The sequence below is a fragment of the Myotis lucifugus genome, unplaced genomic scaffold (assembly GCF_000147115.1).
Source record: "Myotis lucifugus unplaced genomic scaffold, Myoluc2.0 scaffold_531, whole genome shotgun sequence".
In the NCBI taxonomy this organism is placed as follows: domain Eukaryota; kingdom Metazoa; phylum Chordata; class Mammalia; order Chiroptera; family Vespertilionidae; genus Myotis; species Myotis lucifugus.
This window is the reverse complement of record NW_005871579.1, coordinates 224,972-241,582: the sequence shown is the minus strand read 5'-3', so window position 1 is coordinate 241,582 and position 16,611 is coordinate 224,972. Positions and strand designations below refer to the sequence as shown.

General features: G+C 50.8%; 1 protein-coding gene across 2 annotated transcripts in view; it reads right to left on the bottom strand.

The window, feature by feature from the left end:
* The window catches only part of POLR1A (RNA polymerase I subunit A), a 74,178-nt gene that overhangs the window by 39,062 nt on the left and 18,505 nt on the right, over window positions 1-16,611 (bottom strand). For both annotated transcript variants that reach the window (XR_002826554.1, XM_006104003.3), the window contains exons 7-13: window positions 15,747-15,833; window positions 14,326-14,431; window positions 13,869-14,031; window positions 10,969-11,139; window positions 10,695-10,817; window positions 7,582-7,812; window positions 1,777-2,031 (exon numbers count right to left, since the gene is read on the bottom strand). Coding sequence is in view for 1 of the 2 variants with exons in the window: in XM_006104003.3 (XP_006104065.1) it covers window positions 1,777-2,031; window positions 7,582-7,812; window positions 10,695-10,817; window positions 10,969-11,139; window positions 13,869-14,031; window positions 14,326-14,431; window positions 15,747-15,833 (1,136 nt within the window). In the remaining variant the exon portion in view is untranslated. The remainder of the gene's footprint in view (window positions 1-1,776; window positions 2,032-7,581; window positions 7,813-10,694; window positions 10,818-10,968; window positions 11,140-13,868; window positions 14,032-14,325; window positions 14,432-15,746; window positions 15,834-16,611) is intronic.

Below are 16,611 nucleotides of genomic sequence, written 5' to 3'. Positions count from 1 at the left end.
TCAAGGACAGAACATCCAAGATTCACTAGTAGGAGAATTTCAGAGTACCCCAACTCCCCATGCAGCTAATGTCCGGAGGCCACTCTGCCAGCAAAAACTGACCCATCTGCTGCTCTCTGCTGGTGTCCCGTGGGGCAATGTGACACTGCTCTAGAGCAGAGAGCTGGCTCAACAGGGCTGAACATGTGCTTGGGTTCAAGTCCTGGCCTCACTGCTGGCTGGCAAGTTAGTCACTTGTGCTTCCGCATGTGAAAATCGCACCTGCCCCGTAAGGCTGCTGTGAGGACTAAGTAAGAGGATGTTTGCAAATTGCTTGGGCAGTGCCTGGTGAACAGGGAGTGCTCAACAGATGAGCTTTTACTGCCACCACTACCACAGCTATGACCACCATTATTTTACATAAATAGGCAAAAAGCCAATTCCCAAATTAATCATATTATTCCAAGTATATCTTCTAATTAGTAGTAAAAATTAGCGAAACTATTTCTTCTAATTTCTGAGTGACCTGAGTAGGCCCTAACTCCTCCTTCCTACTTTCAGGCCTTCCCTAGTCATCAGCTGGCTAAGGTGGGCAGAGGAGGGAAATAAAGTTAAACTCAGATATCTGGGTCATGAAGCTACTGTGGTGTGTCTGGGAAAAGAAGCTGGGATACGAGGCCCCTGGCCACCTGCCTGACTCCCAGGGAGGCAGATGACTGATGGGGAAACTGAAGTTCCAGAGGAGAGGGCAATAATTGATGTGGGACATCTCTGAGCAGCCTCCAGTGGTCCCTGAGTACAAAGGTCTCCATCCCTCTGCAGAAGGCCGGCAGGGCCCATAGAGGGGATACGAATAAAACCCCGGAGAACCTGGGAGCTCCTGTCCTTCCTCCTGCTTCTCCGCTGTGTCCAGGGGCAAGCAACACACTCTTGTGTCAAGGTGGACATTGACAGCACCTACCCCACCCTCTGCCGGGAGGGTGAAAGGAGAAGCCTCCAAAGTCCTTTGCAGTGTCTGGAGCCGAAAAAGTGCTTGGAAATGGTAGCCATAATCCTACTGCTATTACTGCTAGTTCTTTCATCCTCCACCACAGTCCAAGTGAATGATGTGTCATTGTGAATCACTGTGATGTAAAGGCTTATACTTTAAAGGCCTCAGGCCCTTGGGGTGAGGGCTGAGGGGCGAGGGGGGACTGGCTCTCCCCACTCTGTTCCTCCCCTGAGCATGCTGACTCGGGCCTCTGCCACTTAATGAGAATGGGTCGTCTGGCCAGGCCAGGGGGAGGGAAGCTGTATCCCAGGGGTTCCTCTGGACGGCCGTGTTCACATGGGTCTGCCTCTGAGAACCAACCTCGGAATGAGAAGGAAGGGGCTCAAAGAGGAGAGGCCTCTGTGGCCTGGAAGGGGCGCTCATTCGGGCCCTTGGAGTTGTCTCTTAAAATTCAAGCATCTCAGAATTCAAAGGACCAAAGTTATCTGAGAACCACGGGGACCAGCACAGTTGGGATGCTACTCCTTGCCAAGGGTAATAAACATAAGTCTGGAAGACAAGGCCTATTATGTAACTTTTGGTGATGAATCTTATGATTTCTATTTTTAAAAGGCAGCAAAACAGAAACCTTTCCCTGGCTCTAAGCAACTAGAGGGCCGAAACCCCACCTGGAGGAAGCCAGGACCCTGTGATCCACATGCTTCTGCCCTGAGCTGTCCCCTGACCCAGGAGCTGGGAGGGCCCAGCTCGAAAGGGCCAGGCTGTGCCAGGCTGTGACTGCGGACCAGCCTCAAGGTCAGACCTACCTTGGGAACAAGGTACTGCTGATCTGTGCAGGCCAGGACATAGGCCTCAGCCCGGCCAAGTTCACTCTGGGGGAAGTGGGCATTCATCTCGTCTCCATCAAAGTCAGCGTTATAGGCCTTGCAGTTGGCATAGTGGAGCCGTAGGACTTTCTCTTCGGGCAGGATGCGGGCGTGGTGCGCCTGGATGGAAGGTCTGTGCAGGGTGGGCTGTCGGTTCAGCAGCAGAACGTCCCCGTTCTTCACGTGCCGGCACACCTGGGCCAGAGCGTAGGACAGACTGTGATCAGCGGCAACTTCAACATCATTACCACTATCCCCCGAGCTCACCTCAGCCTGGCCGAGTGTGGCTTCTATCTGTCTCATGCTTTATTCAACCAAATAAAAGGGAGTTTTTAGACTGGAGCAAAACTCTAAAAATCTTTGAGAAATAGCTACTAGTCCCTCTGGTGCTTTGAGAAATCGCTACTAGTTCAGCATAGCTCCATCCAGGCTCTGGGCTCAGAGGGACAGCAACAGACAAGGCTCCAGACCCCTGTCCAGTAATCTCTGTCTCCTTCAGAGATGCATGGCCTCTCTGGAGCCCTGAATTCCTCAGAGAATTAATCTGAAGAAAGAAATGAGCACTTCTGAAGACAGCATATCCGGACAGAATCCTGAGAGCCCTGGGTTTGAAAGGATTTGGCAGAACTCTAGCATCCCCTCACCCCCGACGCTCACACGTGAGTATGTTACTCTACACATAAATTCCACATTTTACAAATACCTTGCCCAACCTCAGACAGCAGAGCCAGGGCCGCTGGGGTTCTCAATTCCCAGTTCCAAGCCCTCTGAACACATTTCATTACACTCCAAAAATTATTAAAAAGTTTAAATTGCCATAGGCTTTGGGAAAGCAATTTGAAAGAAGATTCTAGAACATTTAAAACTCATTTCCTTTCGGCCTTTCAGAAGAAAAGGAGCGCCAATGCAAGGTTATATAAACATTGTTTATGTAGCACACTTTTTAACAGTGGTAAAAACTGAAAATAACCTGGCTGCCCACTGAAGGGGCACAGGGGAATAAAGCATGGTGTACACTATGGAATATTATGCAGTGATGAGAAGGGCTGAGTTAAATCTATTCTAGTCCTGAAGTGATGGCAATAATGTATTTCAGTATAAAAACATATCTAGGTGCTGTCTACAGTGATAGAATGAGGCAATTTAAAGCCCACCCCAACTCTGTACGTGTTTATATACACAAGGGAAAGGGGGGCTTGGATCCTCAACAACCTGTTACTATGGTCTCCTCGGGGGCAGGGGCACATGGGGAGGTGAGTAAGGCACAGATTATCATTACATTATTTTCATTACCTTTATACATCTGATTATTGCTCATGTTACAATGAGCATTTATTCACCTCTGCAAGACTATTTAAAAAGATCATAAACTACTTTTGAACAAAGCAAGAACTATTTCACAAGTGGTATGCTCACTGTAAGGGAAAAAGAGAAAACAGACTAATTTGAAGAGAATAAAAACAACAACTAATTTTACCCCTTAAAGATAACCACCATTCCTGCGTTTTCCCTCTCACAGAGATATGTCATTGGTCATGTCCTCCTGACAGAACACCTCCCACCACAAAGCTGGCTTTAATATTAGGCTCACTAAGCCTTTTACTGCCTTTATCTTATGTTACATTAACCACCGGCTTCCTGAATGATAAATATAAACGCTACTTTAAAAAACAAACACATAGCCCGGCCGGTGTTGCTCAGTGGTTGTGTTAACCTATGAACCAGGAGGTCACGGTTCCATTCACAATCAGGGCACATGCCCTGGTTGCAGGCTCGGTCCCCAGTAGGGGGCATGGAGGAGACAGTCGATCAATGATTCTCTCTAATCACTGATGTTTCTCTCTCTCTCTTTCTCTCTCTCTCCCCCCTTCCTCTCTGAAATCAATAAAAACATATTTAAAAAATAAAAATAACAAACAAATGCATAAAGGCAACTGCTACTCCAACTAATCTGCATGCCCCTAAGCAGCCAGGGGAGTCATGGAGATGGGGTGAGACCTCTCTGCACCCCAAGTTTCCTCTAAATCCCAGCAGACAACAAGCTGGGGGACAACAAATTACAACAAGGCCAGTGTGTTCTTACGTTGTCCACATTTATGCAGCTGCATCAGAAGGTTGGAGAAAGAGGGGCTAGAGGTTACGAAGAAATGCTCCCCACCTCCCTCCCCCCATTCCTCCTCCCCTGGGCTGAAGGTTTCCTCCAGCTCAGGAAGCAGGGGGCAAACCCCTCACATCCAGAAAGGCAGGCCCAAGAGCACCTGGTGCAGTCAGTCTTTCTGCTCCCTGAGAAATTCCAACTCCGCCTTCCTGCCCCCACGTCCACGTTTCCAAGGAGACCTGGATTCTGAAGGTCCCCATGAGCATTTGCGCAGGGCATGCCACGGAGCCTGAGCTGACTTTCAAGGTCATATTTCCTTAGGCTCCCAAGGGAGAAATTGCTGGACCTGTGGCCCAGGCCCAAACCTCCAGGCTGGGCCTCGGATCCCAGTCTCACAGCTTCAACACATCCTCCAGGATAAGCAAAGCCCACAGCTGGGAAGGCACGCAGGCCAGACGGGCAGGCACCAGCCAATCCAAACAGAAACCCTGGAGCACAGGGTGTTCCCCGGGCCAACGAAAACCTGAGGCCCTTCCTTTCTCTTGTCTCTAAATAAACATTGCAGTGAAAATTAGTGTGCCCAGTGCCCGGGTCAGAGCTTTCGGAGGCAGATCCCGAGCCAAAGTCAGCTTCTGGCAGACTGCTGGGCTGAGAACTACGACTCAGCCCTCCTGGCCACTTCCTCCTCCATTTACAAGGCCCACGGGAAGGAGCAGAGACATCACACCTCCCAGCAAATAGGTCTCCCAGTCACCCTGTCCCCTTCTCTCTTAACCCTCTCATCCTCACCGGGACCTGTCACTTCCCCCAGCCCTAGCCTGGTCCTGATCCACACACAATGCCATTAACCAAAGTCCTTACAACTTACAAATAGACTGTAAGTGCACGCGTATTTGATAAAACATGTAAGTATTATATGTGACATTATTGAGACTTTGGAGAATAGAGATAATCATCCTGCCCTATCTGGTTTGGCTCAGTGGTTACAGCATTGGCCCTCGGACTGAACGGTCGTGGGTTTGATTCCGGTCAAGGGCATGTCCCTTGGTTGCAGGCTGGATCCCCGGCCCTGGTTAGGGCACATGCGGATGGCAACCAATGAATGCGTCTCTCTCACATCTATGCCTCTTTCTCTCTGTGTCTCCCCCCCTCCCTTCCACTCTCTCTAAAAATCAATGGAAAAAATATCCTCAAGTGAGGATTAATGACAACAAAAAAAAGATAATCATGCTGAGTCCTCAGGTTCTGATGTAAGCACCACTTTTCTTTCGTAAGTCCCTTCTTGCCTTTGCCCCTGGGCCACATCAACAGGTCCAATGTGGTCCCTCATGCCTCAGCCTCCTGAACCTCAGCCTGGATCCGGCCCTCCGCAAGGGCTTCCTGTCGCCCTCACCTGTCTCCTGAGGTCTCCAAACCCTCCCTCCAGTCCACCCTGCAGCACGGCCCTCAGACTCCTTCCTTCTCCAGCTCGCGTACATAAAGTCACCATCTCCACTGCTGTTCCCCATTGTGTCTGCCGCAGCACTCAACAGTGGGCAGCACATTTAGCTCCAGGGCGGCGGGACCTTGTCCCTGGTGACTGGCAAAGTGCAGCACGGAGCAGCAGTGGACCCCCACTCAGTACTGCCGGACCCCAGCCAGCTTTCCTCTCTCAACTTTTCTTTCAAAATTTCCTACGGAGGCTGTTTCACACGCTCTACTTTACTGTAAATTCAATGAAATATACCTGGACTTCTCTTGCAGCTCTCACAGCTCCTAGAAAAACACCACGCACTTAAAGAGAGCAGAATAACCTGTGAGCCTGAACACACATCTGAATGCGCTAGAAAGAAAAGTTGGTGACTTGTTCTGTTTCTGCACGTGTCCCCCGCCACCAAAGTGGAAACCACGGGGCATGTTACTGCTCTACCTCAGGAGAGCTGAAAACGGGGAGGAAGCAAGACCACAGGCCTCGCTGAAGAATGGTGGGAACCTTGCTGGTCCCACAACAAGGCCAAGAGCACTTCCTTTTCCTCTGTTTCTCTTCCAAAGCTCTTTCAGGGTTGAGCAAACAGTCATGCACTGACCCATTGCCAAAGACCTAGTCAGCCCCCCGCCTCTGGGCTGTCAGTGAGAAATCAAACCCAGACTGACTCTATAAAACTCTAACAACTTCTGCCACAATCATCTGCTACCCTCTGCCGGCACGAATGGCTATTATTGACAAGAGTTGTCACCCGCTGATTTCACGCTCTCAGCCAACATTGCCAGTCAGTCCTTTACTCTTATCAGTGGAGCCTACATAAGGCTCAGGAGCCCATAAAACAGTGGTTCTCAACCTTGGCTGCACATTAGAATCACCTGGGAATCTTTTGAAAACCCTGATTTCTGGGCCCCATCCTCTGGAAATTCTGTTTCTGTGTTATGGAGCGGAGCCACAACATTAGTAACAAAGAAACAGAATTTCCGGAGGATGGGGCCCAGAAATCAGGATTTTGAAAAGATTCCCAGGTGATTCTAATGTGCAGCCAAGGTTGAGAACCACTGCCTTAAAAGGTACCACAGACCAACACCAGCAACTGCCTAAAATTGAAGCAGCAGATGAAACCCGTCAGTTATCACTGACAGAATATTTCCTTCCTTTGGGGGCAGTTCTCAAACTTAGCATGCAAAGGAACCCTCCAGAGAGCGTGTGAAAACACAAACACCTGGGCCCCATTCCCAGCGATTCCATTTCTTTATTTAAGGAAAATTGGGGGGGGGGGGGGGGGGGGCGGGGAGACGACACGTATTTCTCTCAAGCTCCAGGAATGCTGATGACGATCTGAGCACCACCCTCTGGGTAGCCCTAGTCAAGGACAGCAAATTCTCCTGCTGAGGCCACAACAGTTAGTATTAAAGAGCTTTCTCCAACCCCTAATGTGTGCCCAGCATTGTGCTGCGTGGTGTGAGACAGCCAAAGGAAGCTTTAATCCTGGTGTCAGGGACCCAGGAGCTTCAGTTCCAGCTGAGAGAGAGAGTCAACACCATGAAGCCCCCAAGGAACACCCACATGTGGGAGAAGCTTTATCTCGGGGAGCAGAAACTGCTCACACAGCGTCTCCACAGCCAGCACTCACTGCAGCCCCAGCACCCCCACAGCCAGCACTCACTGCAACCCCAGCACCCCCACAGCCAGCACTCACTGCAGCCCCACAGCCAGCACTCACTGCAACCCCAGCACCCCCACAGCCAGCACTCACTGCAGCCCCACAGCCAGCACTCACTGCACCCCCACAGCCAGCACTCACTGCAGCCCCAGCACCCCCACAGCCAGCACTCACTGCACCCCCACAGCCAGCACTCACAGCACCCCCACAGCCAGCACTCACTGCAGCCCCACAGCCAGCACTCACTGCAGCCCCAGCACCCCCACAGTCAGCACTCACAGCAGCCCCAGCACCCCCACAGCCAGCACTCACTGCAGCCCCAGCACCCCCACAGCCCCCCACAGCCAGCACTCAATGCAGCCCCAGCACCCCCACAGCCAGCACTCAGTGCAGCCCCACAGCCAGCACTCACTGCAGCCCCAGCACCCCGACAGCCAGCACTCACAGCAGCCCCAGCACCCCCACAGCCAGTACTCACTATAGCCACAGCTACAGTGATCAAACCTGCCCACTACTCACAATTTTTGTCCCCTGGGGTTTCGGTGCCCCGGTGGCTGGTGTCAGGAGCTGCTTAGCCACGGCTTCCCGTTGGGTTAGGTCCACAGCGCTCAGGGCTGTGCGACTGCCATCCTCATTGATGACCATGGAGGCTCCTGGGTGCACATTGGGGCCATTGATGACTGCTTGCCTCAGTTCCTGAACATTCCAGGGGGTAACTGGCTGAGGGTAGGTCAGTTTTGTGGCAAACACCTGAAAATGATGAATGGATATAAAAACTCAGGGTGGGCAAGAAAGGTTATATGGACCCAAAGTCTGACACAACAAGCTGTGTGACTTTTTCTCAAAGACGTGCAGGTGCGGTCTTACCCAAAATAGGTTCTTTAAAGAGGGAAGACTGGCCTGTCTTTTCCACAGGCCATGTCTCCATATTCGAGGCCTGAAGGCAGGGTTGGGGAACTGTTTGTCTGCCAAGGGCCATTTAGATATTTATAACATCATTCGAGGGCCATACAAAATTAACTTAAAAATTAGCCTGGGCCCGGTATGGCTCAGTGATTGAACATCAGACTACAAACCAGGAGGTCACTGGTTTAATTCCCCGTCAGGGCACATGCCTGGGTTGTGGGCTCAATCCCCAGTAGGGGATGTGCAAGAGGCAGCCAATCCATGATTCTCTCTCATCACTGATGTTTCTATCTCTCTCTCCCTCTCCCTTCCTCTCTGAAATCAATTTAAAAAATACTACAATTGATCAAACATTTAATTAACTCACCCCTAACGCCTTGGCAGGGCTAGACCAAATGATTTCTCAGGCCTTACATGGCGGGGGCCGGCTGTTCCCCACCCCTGCCTTAAGGGAACAGAGTTCGGGCCCTGTCCCAGAAGTCTGTCTGAGAGAATGATCTGGGTATTGCCTCCTACACGTAAGAATTTTGTTTTTAATTTGAGATATTTATTCGTAAAGATGTATGTACCTATATGTCCACTGCAGCATTTCTCACAGACCCATTCTTTCTTTTTTATTGATTTGAGAGAGAAAGGGAGAGATAGAAACATTAATCAGTTGCCTCCTGCATGCCCCCTACTGGGAATGGAGCCTGAAACTTGGGCACGTGCCCTGACTGGGAATCAAACTGATGACCTTTTGGTTTACGGGTCGACACTTAACCACTGACGCACACTGGCTGGACATGTAAGAATTGTTAACCCATTCTAAAACATCATCATTTCCTCCTCTGCCAATAAACTCATGGACCCCAAAGGGAACACAGAATGGGACACCAGCTTGAGAGAGGTGGCGAGTGCTGGCTCTCAAGTACCACCACCGCTCCCCCCCCCCCCACCCGCCCCCAGCAGGCATCACCAACGGATTGAGGCTCTTGCCCTGAGCCCAGACACGGCATCAGGATCTCGTCACTCGGCAGCTCTGGCAGCCATCACAGTCAAGGTGGCACCGGAAACCACCTCAGCTTCCTGAGACACGAGACGATGCAGCGCCCCACTGAACACGAGACTGCAACACGTCCACTCCAAGGAAAACAAGTTCCCTGCTTCAGTGAGTTTCCGAGCTACTGAATATTTTAAACTCTATGATGCTTCTAAATGCACATAAATGCCTCCGAGAGTCCGAGTCCTACGTAAGGGACCCTGTTGAATTCTGTCCCGTTCTCGGCCCCAACAGCACCTTGTGAGCGGCCTCCCTACGGTCCCTTCCCGCAGCCTGTTCCACTTCCGCTGACGCACTGACACTGCCTGAGTGTTCCGTTCCTGTGTATCTGTGTCTCCACCACTGGCATGTGAGCTTAAGGGGGACACTCTAGTCTATGGGGTTCACTACTGAGTCATTATTTCACCTCCTTTGCTCCCGTAACACCTCTCCACAGGTGCTGGGGGAAGGGTGTACCACAAGGACCAAGAGCAGTTTCACAGGCTCTGCTCCTCACAGCCATCAGTGAGCAACAACCCTGGGCCACCACGGCCCTGAGACCTGGGGCAGGTTGGGGATGGCTGAAGGTGACTTCCGAGTCCCCGTAAGGGGACAGCCATTACCAAATGAGCTCAGATCGATCCAAGAACGAGGCCTGGCAGCTCTGAATGTGGAAAGAGAAGGCAGCACTAACAGTCTCTCCCAAAGCTGGGACTCTAGGCACCACGAGGCCAAAGCCAAGAGGGGCAGCCCCTGCCCTCTGCCCAGAAAGAGCAACAAACCGGGTGTGGCCTCTCTCCCCGGGGCCTCAGACTCATGAGCATCACCACTGGCTCCATGATGCCATTCCCAGCAAAGACCTAAAGTTCCCAGAAGGTGGTGGGCACAGGACTGAATGTCCCCTGATTCTCGTTCCCTTGACGGTCACGGCCTGGCTGAGGAAGCCCTGGTGTGCCGAGAGAGAGGAGGCAGAGCGCGCCGCTCATTCCCAGCACTCCCCTGAGAGCAGCAGCAGCAGGGCAGTGCATGCAGAAATGACACTCTCCACGGAGGGAATTAAACCATTTTCATTATTACTGACCTCAAGGCCCATTAAGGAGGAAGCCGATTAAAGGGCTGCTGCTAATGAGCACCACAGCTTGCACTGGTGGGGAAGTGAAAAACGGAAGCTGGCTCCCTAAGGAAACACTAATGGGTGGACGGGGTGAACCGCTTACCCAGAGGAAGTCGGAGGACGGACAACTCACACACGCCTCCTCTCTAGCAGCTCGCTCTCCTCCCTCTCCCTGGCCACCAAGGGCACACACCCCTGACTCCTGGCACCAGGCGAGTCCACGGGATGAAATCCCCTTCCCTCTGGCTCATCTCTGTTTTACAGCCACTCTGACTAGGAGGGTGTAAAGACTAGGCCAAGACAGGCAGAGGGAAGATATGCGGGGGGGACGTGGAACACCCTGCAGTCAGCTCCCTGTGGCCCAGGAGTGGGTCTACCTTAGAGGGAGAAGGTGTTTGGAGACCTGGCAAGGAGTGAGAGCAATGCCATCACACAGCCTCGCATCCCCTCCAAATGACTTAACCAGGAAGAGGGAGAAGCTGTCTTCCCCCAACCCTCCCAGGTCACACAGCCTGCCACACGCCTTCTCTCCAGCCCTCCTCCACGCTCCCCTCTGCCACCCGACAGCAGCAAACACCCCTCAGCACACACCATGGGGATTCCGATTTCGTTGGTGTTGATGTACATGTCTGGGCAGATGACGGAACGGGCCGCGTAGTCGACTCGCTTTCCCATCATGTGCTTTCGGAATAAGCCCTCCTTCTTCTCGAGGATCTATATGGGGGGGGGGGGGGGGGGGGGGGGAGTCCAAAGAAGGATTTTTTTAAAAAAATCAAGTATATTTATTATTTTCTTGGTTCAATCAATACAAATGCTTATTACTTGACCCCTTCAGCCAGCAATGGGGATCCAATTTATTGCTCACCTGTCTAATGCCAGGGTACTTTTCTGTCATTAATTTGTCCATCTCGCTATCGAATACAATATTGACGTGGCTCTGAAGGCGAATCCAAATGTTGTAGAGTTTGTCTGTGAGGGACTGGCCTGGAAGCATACTCAAAAAGGATCGGTCCATCCCATCCGAAGAGTCTTTTTCCTGGCAGGACAACCAAGAAAACAAGCATGATGGAAAACCTTCAAAAGAGCAGGCTCGGTTTTATTTCTCTTGCTTACTCTAGTGTCAGTTCACATCAACAAAACATGAGCCCCGTTACATACTTCCCAGCCAGTCTCTTTGCAGGAGTAAAATGAACTCAATGTTAAAGGAGGCTTCTTTCGTTTCTTTTAGGCCCACACACGTTTATTATCTCACAGTTCTGTGTCAGGCATCCGGGCACAGCTTCACTGGCTTTTGTGCTTCAGCGTCTCCCAGGCTGTGACGCCGTCAGCCAGCGCTGGGCTCTCACGAGAAGGTTCACCGGGGAAAGACCTAACTCTAAGCTGACATGGTTGTCGGCCGAATTCCGTTTCTCAAGGGCTACCAGACTGAGCCTGAGTTCCTAGTCGGCTGCACCTTCGATTACTTGCCATGTGGGTTCTCTAACATGGTAACTTGTTTCATCAAACTGCTAGCAGCAGTTGCCGAAGTCCCTTAATATCTCATTTTTAAGGCAACTCTAGAAACCCTTCCCCCATCCATACTCTTTTTATGAAACTCTGTTATCCTGCCAGGTAACGGATTCTCATACGGAGTTACAGCTATATTTACGGTCTTGGAAAAACCTGATCCATAGCACTTACAAAAATGCAGGTGGAAAATTTCTTAGAAGGGAAAAACGTTGGCCATATGATTTTTTATATTAGTTAGGATGTGGGTCCCCGATTGGGGTATGTCGAGGGGCTGGGCTGGCTGATCTCCAAGCTTCACCAGAATATTTATCCAATCCTTTTCTGTCCCTGGCTCTGCCTCCTTCTCTTCTCCCCTCCTGCTAGGAGGTAGGACCTGAGGCCTTAAGTTGCCTAAGAGCACCACCTACTGACACTGTCCAGCCACCACTGGCCCATCTGGCTGAGGATGACACAGGAGCCGACAGATGGTTCCATGTCCCTCAGTGTGGGTCGGATGACAGAGGAAACCTGTCAGTGCGTTGGAGGAGGGCAGAGGAGGGTGAAGACCCAGTAACCGGGAATGCTGCGGAACCCATGAGCGATGAAGTAGGCTTGTCCTCAACCTGAGAACAGAGGGGCATCTTTCGTTACAGGGACGCATGGACGTATTTTCTGCTCTGGCCGAAGCAGGGAGAGATGTCCCCTGTACGATGACAGAGGCCCTGTCAGCCTAACTCACTGCTCTGGCATTACCTGACTCGGGCCCACGTGACTACTTCTGAAATGAGAGACCGTCTCACCGGATCCTCGGTGCTTAGCACAGCAAGCGCCTGGCCCATGCCAGGCATTTGCGACTCGTGGGAGGACTGCCATGGGAACAGAATGTGGGAAGCGTGTCGGGGAACAAATCAGAACGTGTCCTATAATCAGATGGAAAGAGGGCACTGTGACTTCAGGTTACAAGGACCTTAGGAATCAGAGAGGATACTGTTTACTTCTTCAGAGACTCAGCTTTTCTGTTGTTGTTTGTGGGGTTTTTGACAAGGGACTACCTCATTTTTAAGGGATTGTTTGTGGGGGTTTTTTGACAAGAGACTACCTTATTTTTAAGGGCAATCAAAATAAAATTCTACTCCCTGATCACTGGACCTGGCTATCCTATTGCTTTCTCCTCCACACTGGACTAGGGCCTGAAGATGGCCCATTTCTCTCAGACTTGGGATTTTTAAAAGCACACCTACACTGCCCTGGCCGGTTAGAGTGGCGGCCTGCACGCCAAAGGGTCGAGGGTTTGATTCCTGGGCAAAGATACGTACCTGGGTTGCAGTTCGATCCCCAGCCCCAGTTGGGGCGCATGCGGGAGGCAACCAATTGATGTGTCTCTCTCACATTGATGTTTCTTTCTCTCCCCTGCCCCCTTCCACTCTCTCTAAAAACCCATGGAAAACATATCCTCGGGTGGGGATTAACAACAACAACAAACAAAAGCTCACCTACAGTGCAGATCTGAAACTTAAGGAAACCCAAAGAAAGCCCAAGGAGGAAGGCTGGGTAACCGACTGCGTGTCCAGGACAAATGCTGGCGCCACCTGGTGATGGGCCTCGTTCATAGCAGGACTGTGGCCGCAGCTAAAAGAGAGCCTGAGCCCAGCCTCCTCAGGCCCGAGAAAGCCCTTCCTATGGCACCCAGACCGCGAGCACCTCAGTGACGCCAGCAAGCTTCCCTATACCCACTGACCACCTGGCACACTGAAGGGCTCGAGACATGTTTGCTGAGATGGACAAAATGCATTCAGCTCCACCACGTATGGAGCAGGAAGCTGAGGCCCCAAACCTCACAGTCCTATTCAGGGATGTTCCTAGCACCTATAACACTGCCTTCCTGACCCCAGTGCTGGAGATCTTAATGAGCCAGACCGCTGGGCGAGTTGGGATCTGGACTTGTAACCCAGGAGGAACTTTCTTAGGGCCCAAGGGAAGCAAACTCTTCTTTCTAGAGCTGCCAAGGTAGGTGGCCCAGACAACCTGTGTGTAAAACCTCATGACAGACCACACCCGTTACAGTAGAGATGAGTCCACAAAATTAAAGCAACTCAACCAAGGTCACTGGGGCGAACTCAGACCTTCCCATGCTCAGACCGTGCTTTCCCCGACATTACCTATGCTTTCCCAAACTGAGCCCAACCAGCACCCACAGCACCCACAGCATTCTGCACCCACTGGAGAGTTAGAACTGAGCGTGGGCATTTATGACATCAGCTCCAAGACAGCCCTCACCTCATCTATGGCAGGCGCTGCCACCTCCCATGGCAGCTCCTGTTCTTGGGCCATCAATGCCAGAAGCTTTCGGATCAGAACCACGTCCTTCATGACAGCCTGCAAATTCACCGTCTGGCCGTTGGTATACATCTGGTCCCCCAAGCGGTTGACAGGACGATACCTGCAGGGGGACACATGGAATCAGTGAATGTTTAGTGTGGGGGAAGGGTCATGTTCTTCAGCCTCTCACCCATCCCTACTATAAGCATCTCACACCCCACCACACTCAGGACAACCAATACTCCCACCGCATTCAGGACAAATAGGAGGAAATCCTCCCACCACCTGCCGCCTGGAAGCAGAACTGCTGTTCTATTTCTCAGTGCCCGCCACCCCTCCACCCTCTCCCGAGGCCATCATTCAGTTACCCAGTGCACCCTCTCCAGGTGAAATAAAGTCAATTAAAGGGCATCACCTTGAGGGTGGCACCACCAAGAAATCCAGGAAGAACACAGTGGGGTTGAATCTAGACTCCATGTCAACATCTTCCAGTCCCGAAAAAAGGAAATTCAGAAAGAATCCTGTATTTGAAATGAACCAAAAAGATCATTTAAATCTATGTTGGAACATGGATGGATAAAATGTTTTACTAATTGAACTAAAAAACACAACCCACCAGAATATAGGACAATCTCTCTATATATAAAAGCCTAAGTGACCAGCCGACCGGCCAGCAACTATGATGCACAATGATCACTAGGGGGGCAGACACTGAGCTGCCGTGCAACAGCAACTTTGCAGAGGGCCCTCTCACACTCCGGGACCCCTCAGGGGATGTGGGACTGCCAGTTTTGGTCTGATCCCCACAGGCCAGGCCGAGGTACCTCACCTGCCAGAGGGACCCTGCTCACTCTGCAGACGCCCTTTGAGCCCTGGTGCCGGTGTGGAGGGACCGTGGGAGGTTGGCTCCAGGGCATGTCTGGCCAGTCTCGCCCAGTCCTGCCCGGCCAGCCACCTTCTAATTAATTTCCAATCAATGTGCACAAATCTGTGCACCGGGCCTCTAGTGTAAAATAAAATCACATTTTTCTTTATAAAACTGAGCACTGCACACAGATGTGACTACGAGGACAACAGTGCTTAGCTCAGGGTTGAAATGGGGAGGGATGGAAAATAAAAAAGGCCTCAGGGATGGAAAATAAAAAAGGCCTCTTGTCTCAGACTTACACACGCATACACAATTACTTTGGTGTTTGTCAGACACATATAAAAATTAGCCTTAAAAATCAAAACAAAAACCCTGCACACTGATGCTCCAAGAGGGCTCTTCTGTGGATTCAAAGCTAATAGTCCAATGACCTTAAAGAAAACGCAGGGAGAATGAATAGCATGCGCCAGGGCTGCCATACACACGGCCATGGGACCCTGAGTGCTCTTTCCCTGCCCCTGACAGCTCAGCACCAGCTTCATCGTTAAGTGCTTATCCTCACACAAGGGTTCCACCAGTGTCCCAGGACATTCTCTCAGAGGGTGGGTGACAGGAGGGCGTGGGTATACTGCACAGGCTCTGTTATACACTCCAAAGGGAAGGAAGGATTTTCCTTTCTGTAGGGAATTAAGATATAACAATCCTAACTAAAAATACATACTAAAGTTCATTTTTTGATTCTCAGATGGAATGCCCACAGAAAGCTCACAGGTGGAGGTAAAGGCCTTCTCCTTTCCATAATGCATCAGTGACAATGACCTGAAGGCTGACCCAAACCCATGCACTGATTTCAGGAGAGACCTACAATAACCACAACTTTGAAAAGACGAGAGTAACAAGGCGGGTAATGAGGCCAGGGAATCAAAGCCGGGAGGAGGTAAAGCGTATCCTCTAGGCGGGGGCAGCACCTTCGTTCTTCCAAAGGGCGCTGAGGTGCTCCCGTGCGCCGGTGGGTGTCAGGTACCCGCGTTTTCCCATTTGCGCTTCCTCAATTCCTGGAGCAGAGGAGGGGATCAAGGCACAAGTCAGTATCAGGCACTCCTTTGGCACTGGGATTTATCAATTCTTTCCCCCATCCTGCCAAGCCTGCAACCTGATCATAAAAACTCTAGGCCAGCACTGCCCCAGCTCTGAGCATTTTCCCTCTTGATCTAATTTTTAAAGTCACGAAAACAATGTAACTACTTTTATAAAATCAACAGAGCAAAAGAAAAAAACCACGCACCATCCCATCACAGTCCATTATGTATCCCTCTCCATGCCTCGGTTTAAGCAATGTGTTAGATCCCTGTCATGTGAGCCGTGGACTTACTCGTATACTTGGCTCTTGTGAGCATATTTCCTGGCCATCATTTTTAATGGCTGCATGAGAATCTGCTCAGAGGATGTTTTCCGAAGTGATTTCACCATACTCTTATAGTTGGACATGTGGGTTGATCCCAGTTTTTTACTATTATAAGTAACATTCTGATTTTTTTTTAAAAAAACCTGTATGCACATTGCTTTTACAAGAAACGTTCACTGAAATAGAATTATAGGTAAATGGACATGAACATTTTTTTTAAAGTTGTTGATTCCTTTTTAAAAAAAATATGTTTTTATTGATTTCAGAGAGGAAGGGAGAGGGAAACAGATAGAAACATCAATGATGAGAAAGACTCATCGGTTGGCTGCCTCCTGCACGCCCCCTACTGGGGATGGAGCCTGCAACCTGGGCATATGCCCTGACCAGAAATCGAGCCATGACCTCCTGGTTCATGGATCCATGCTCAA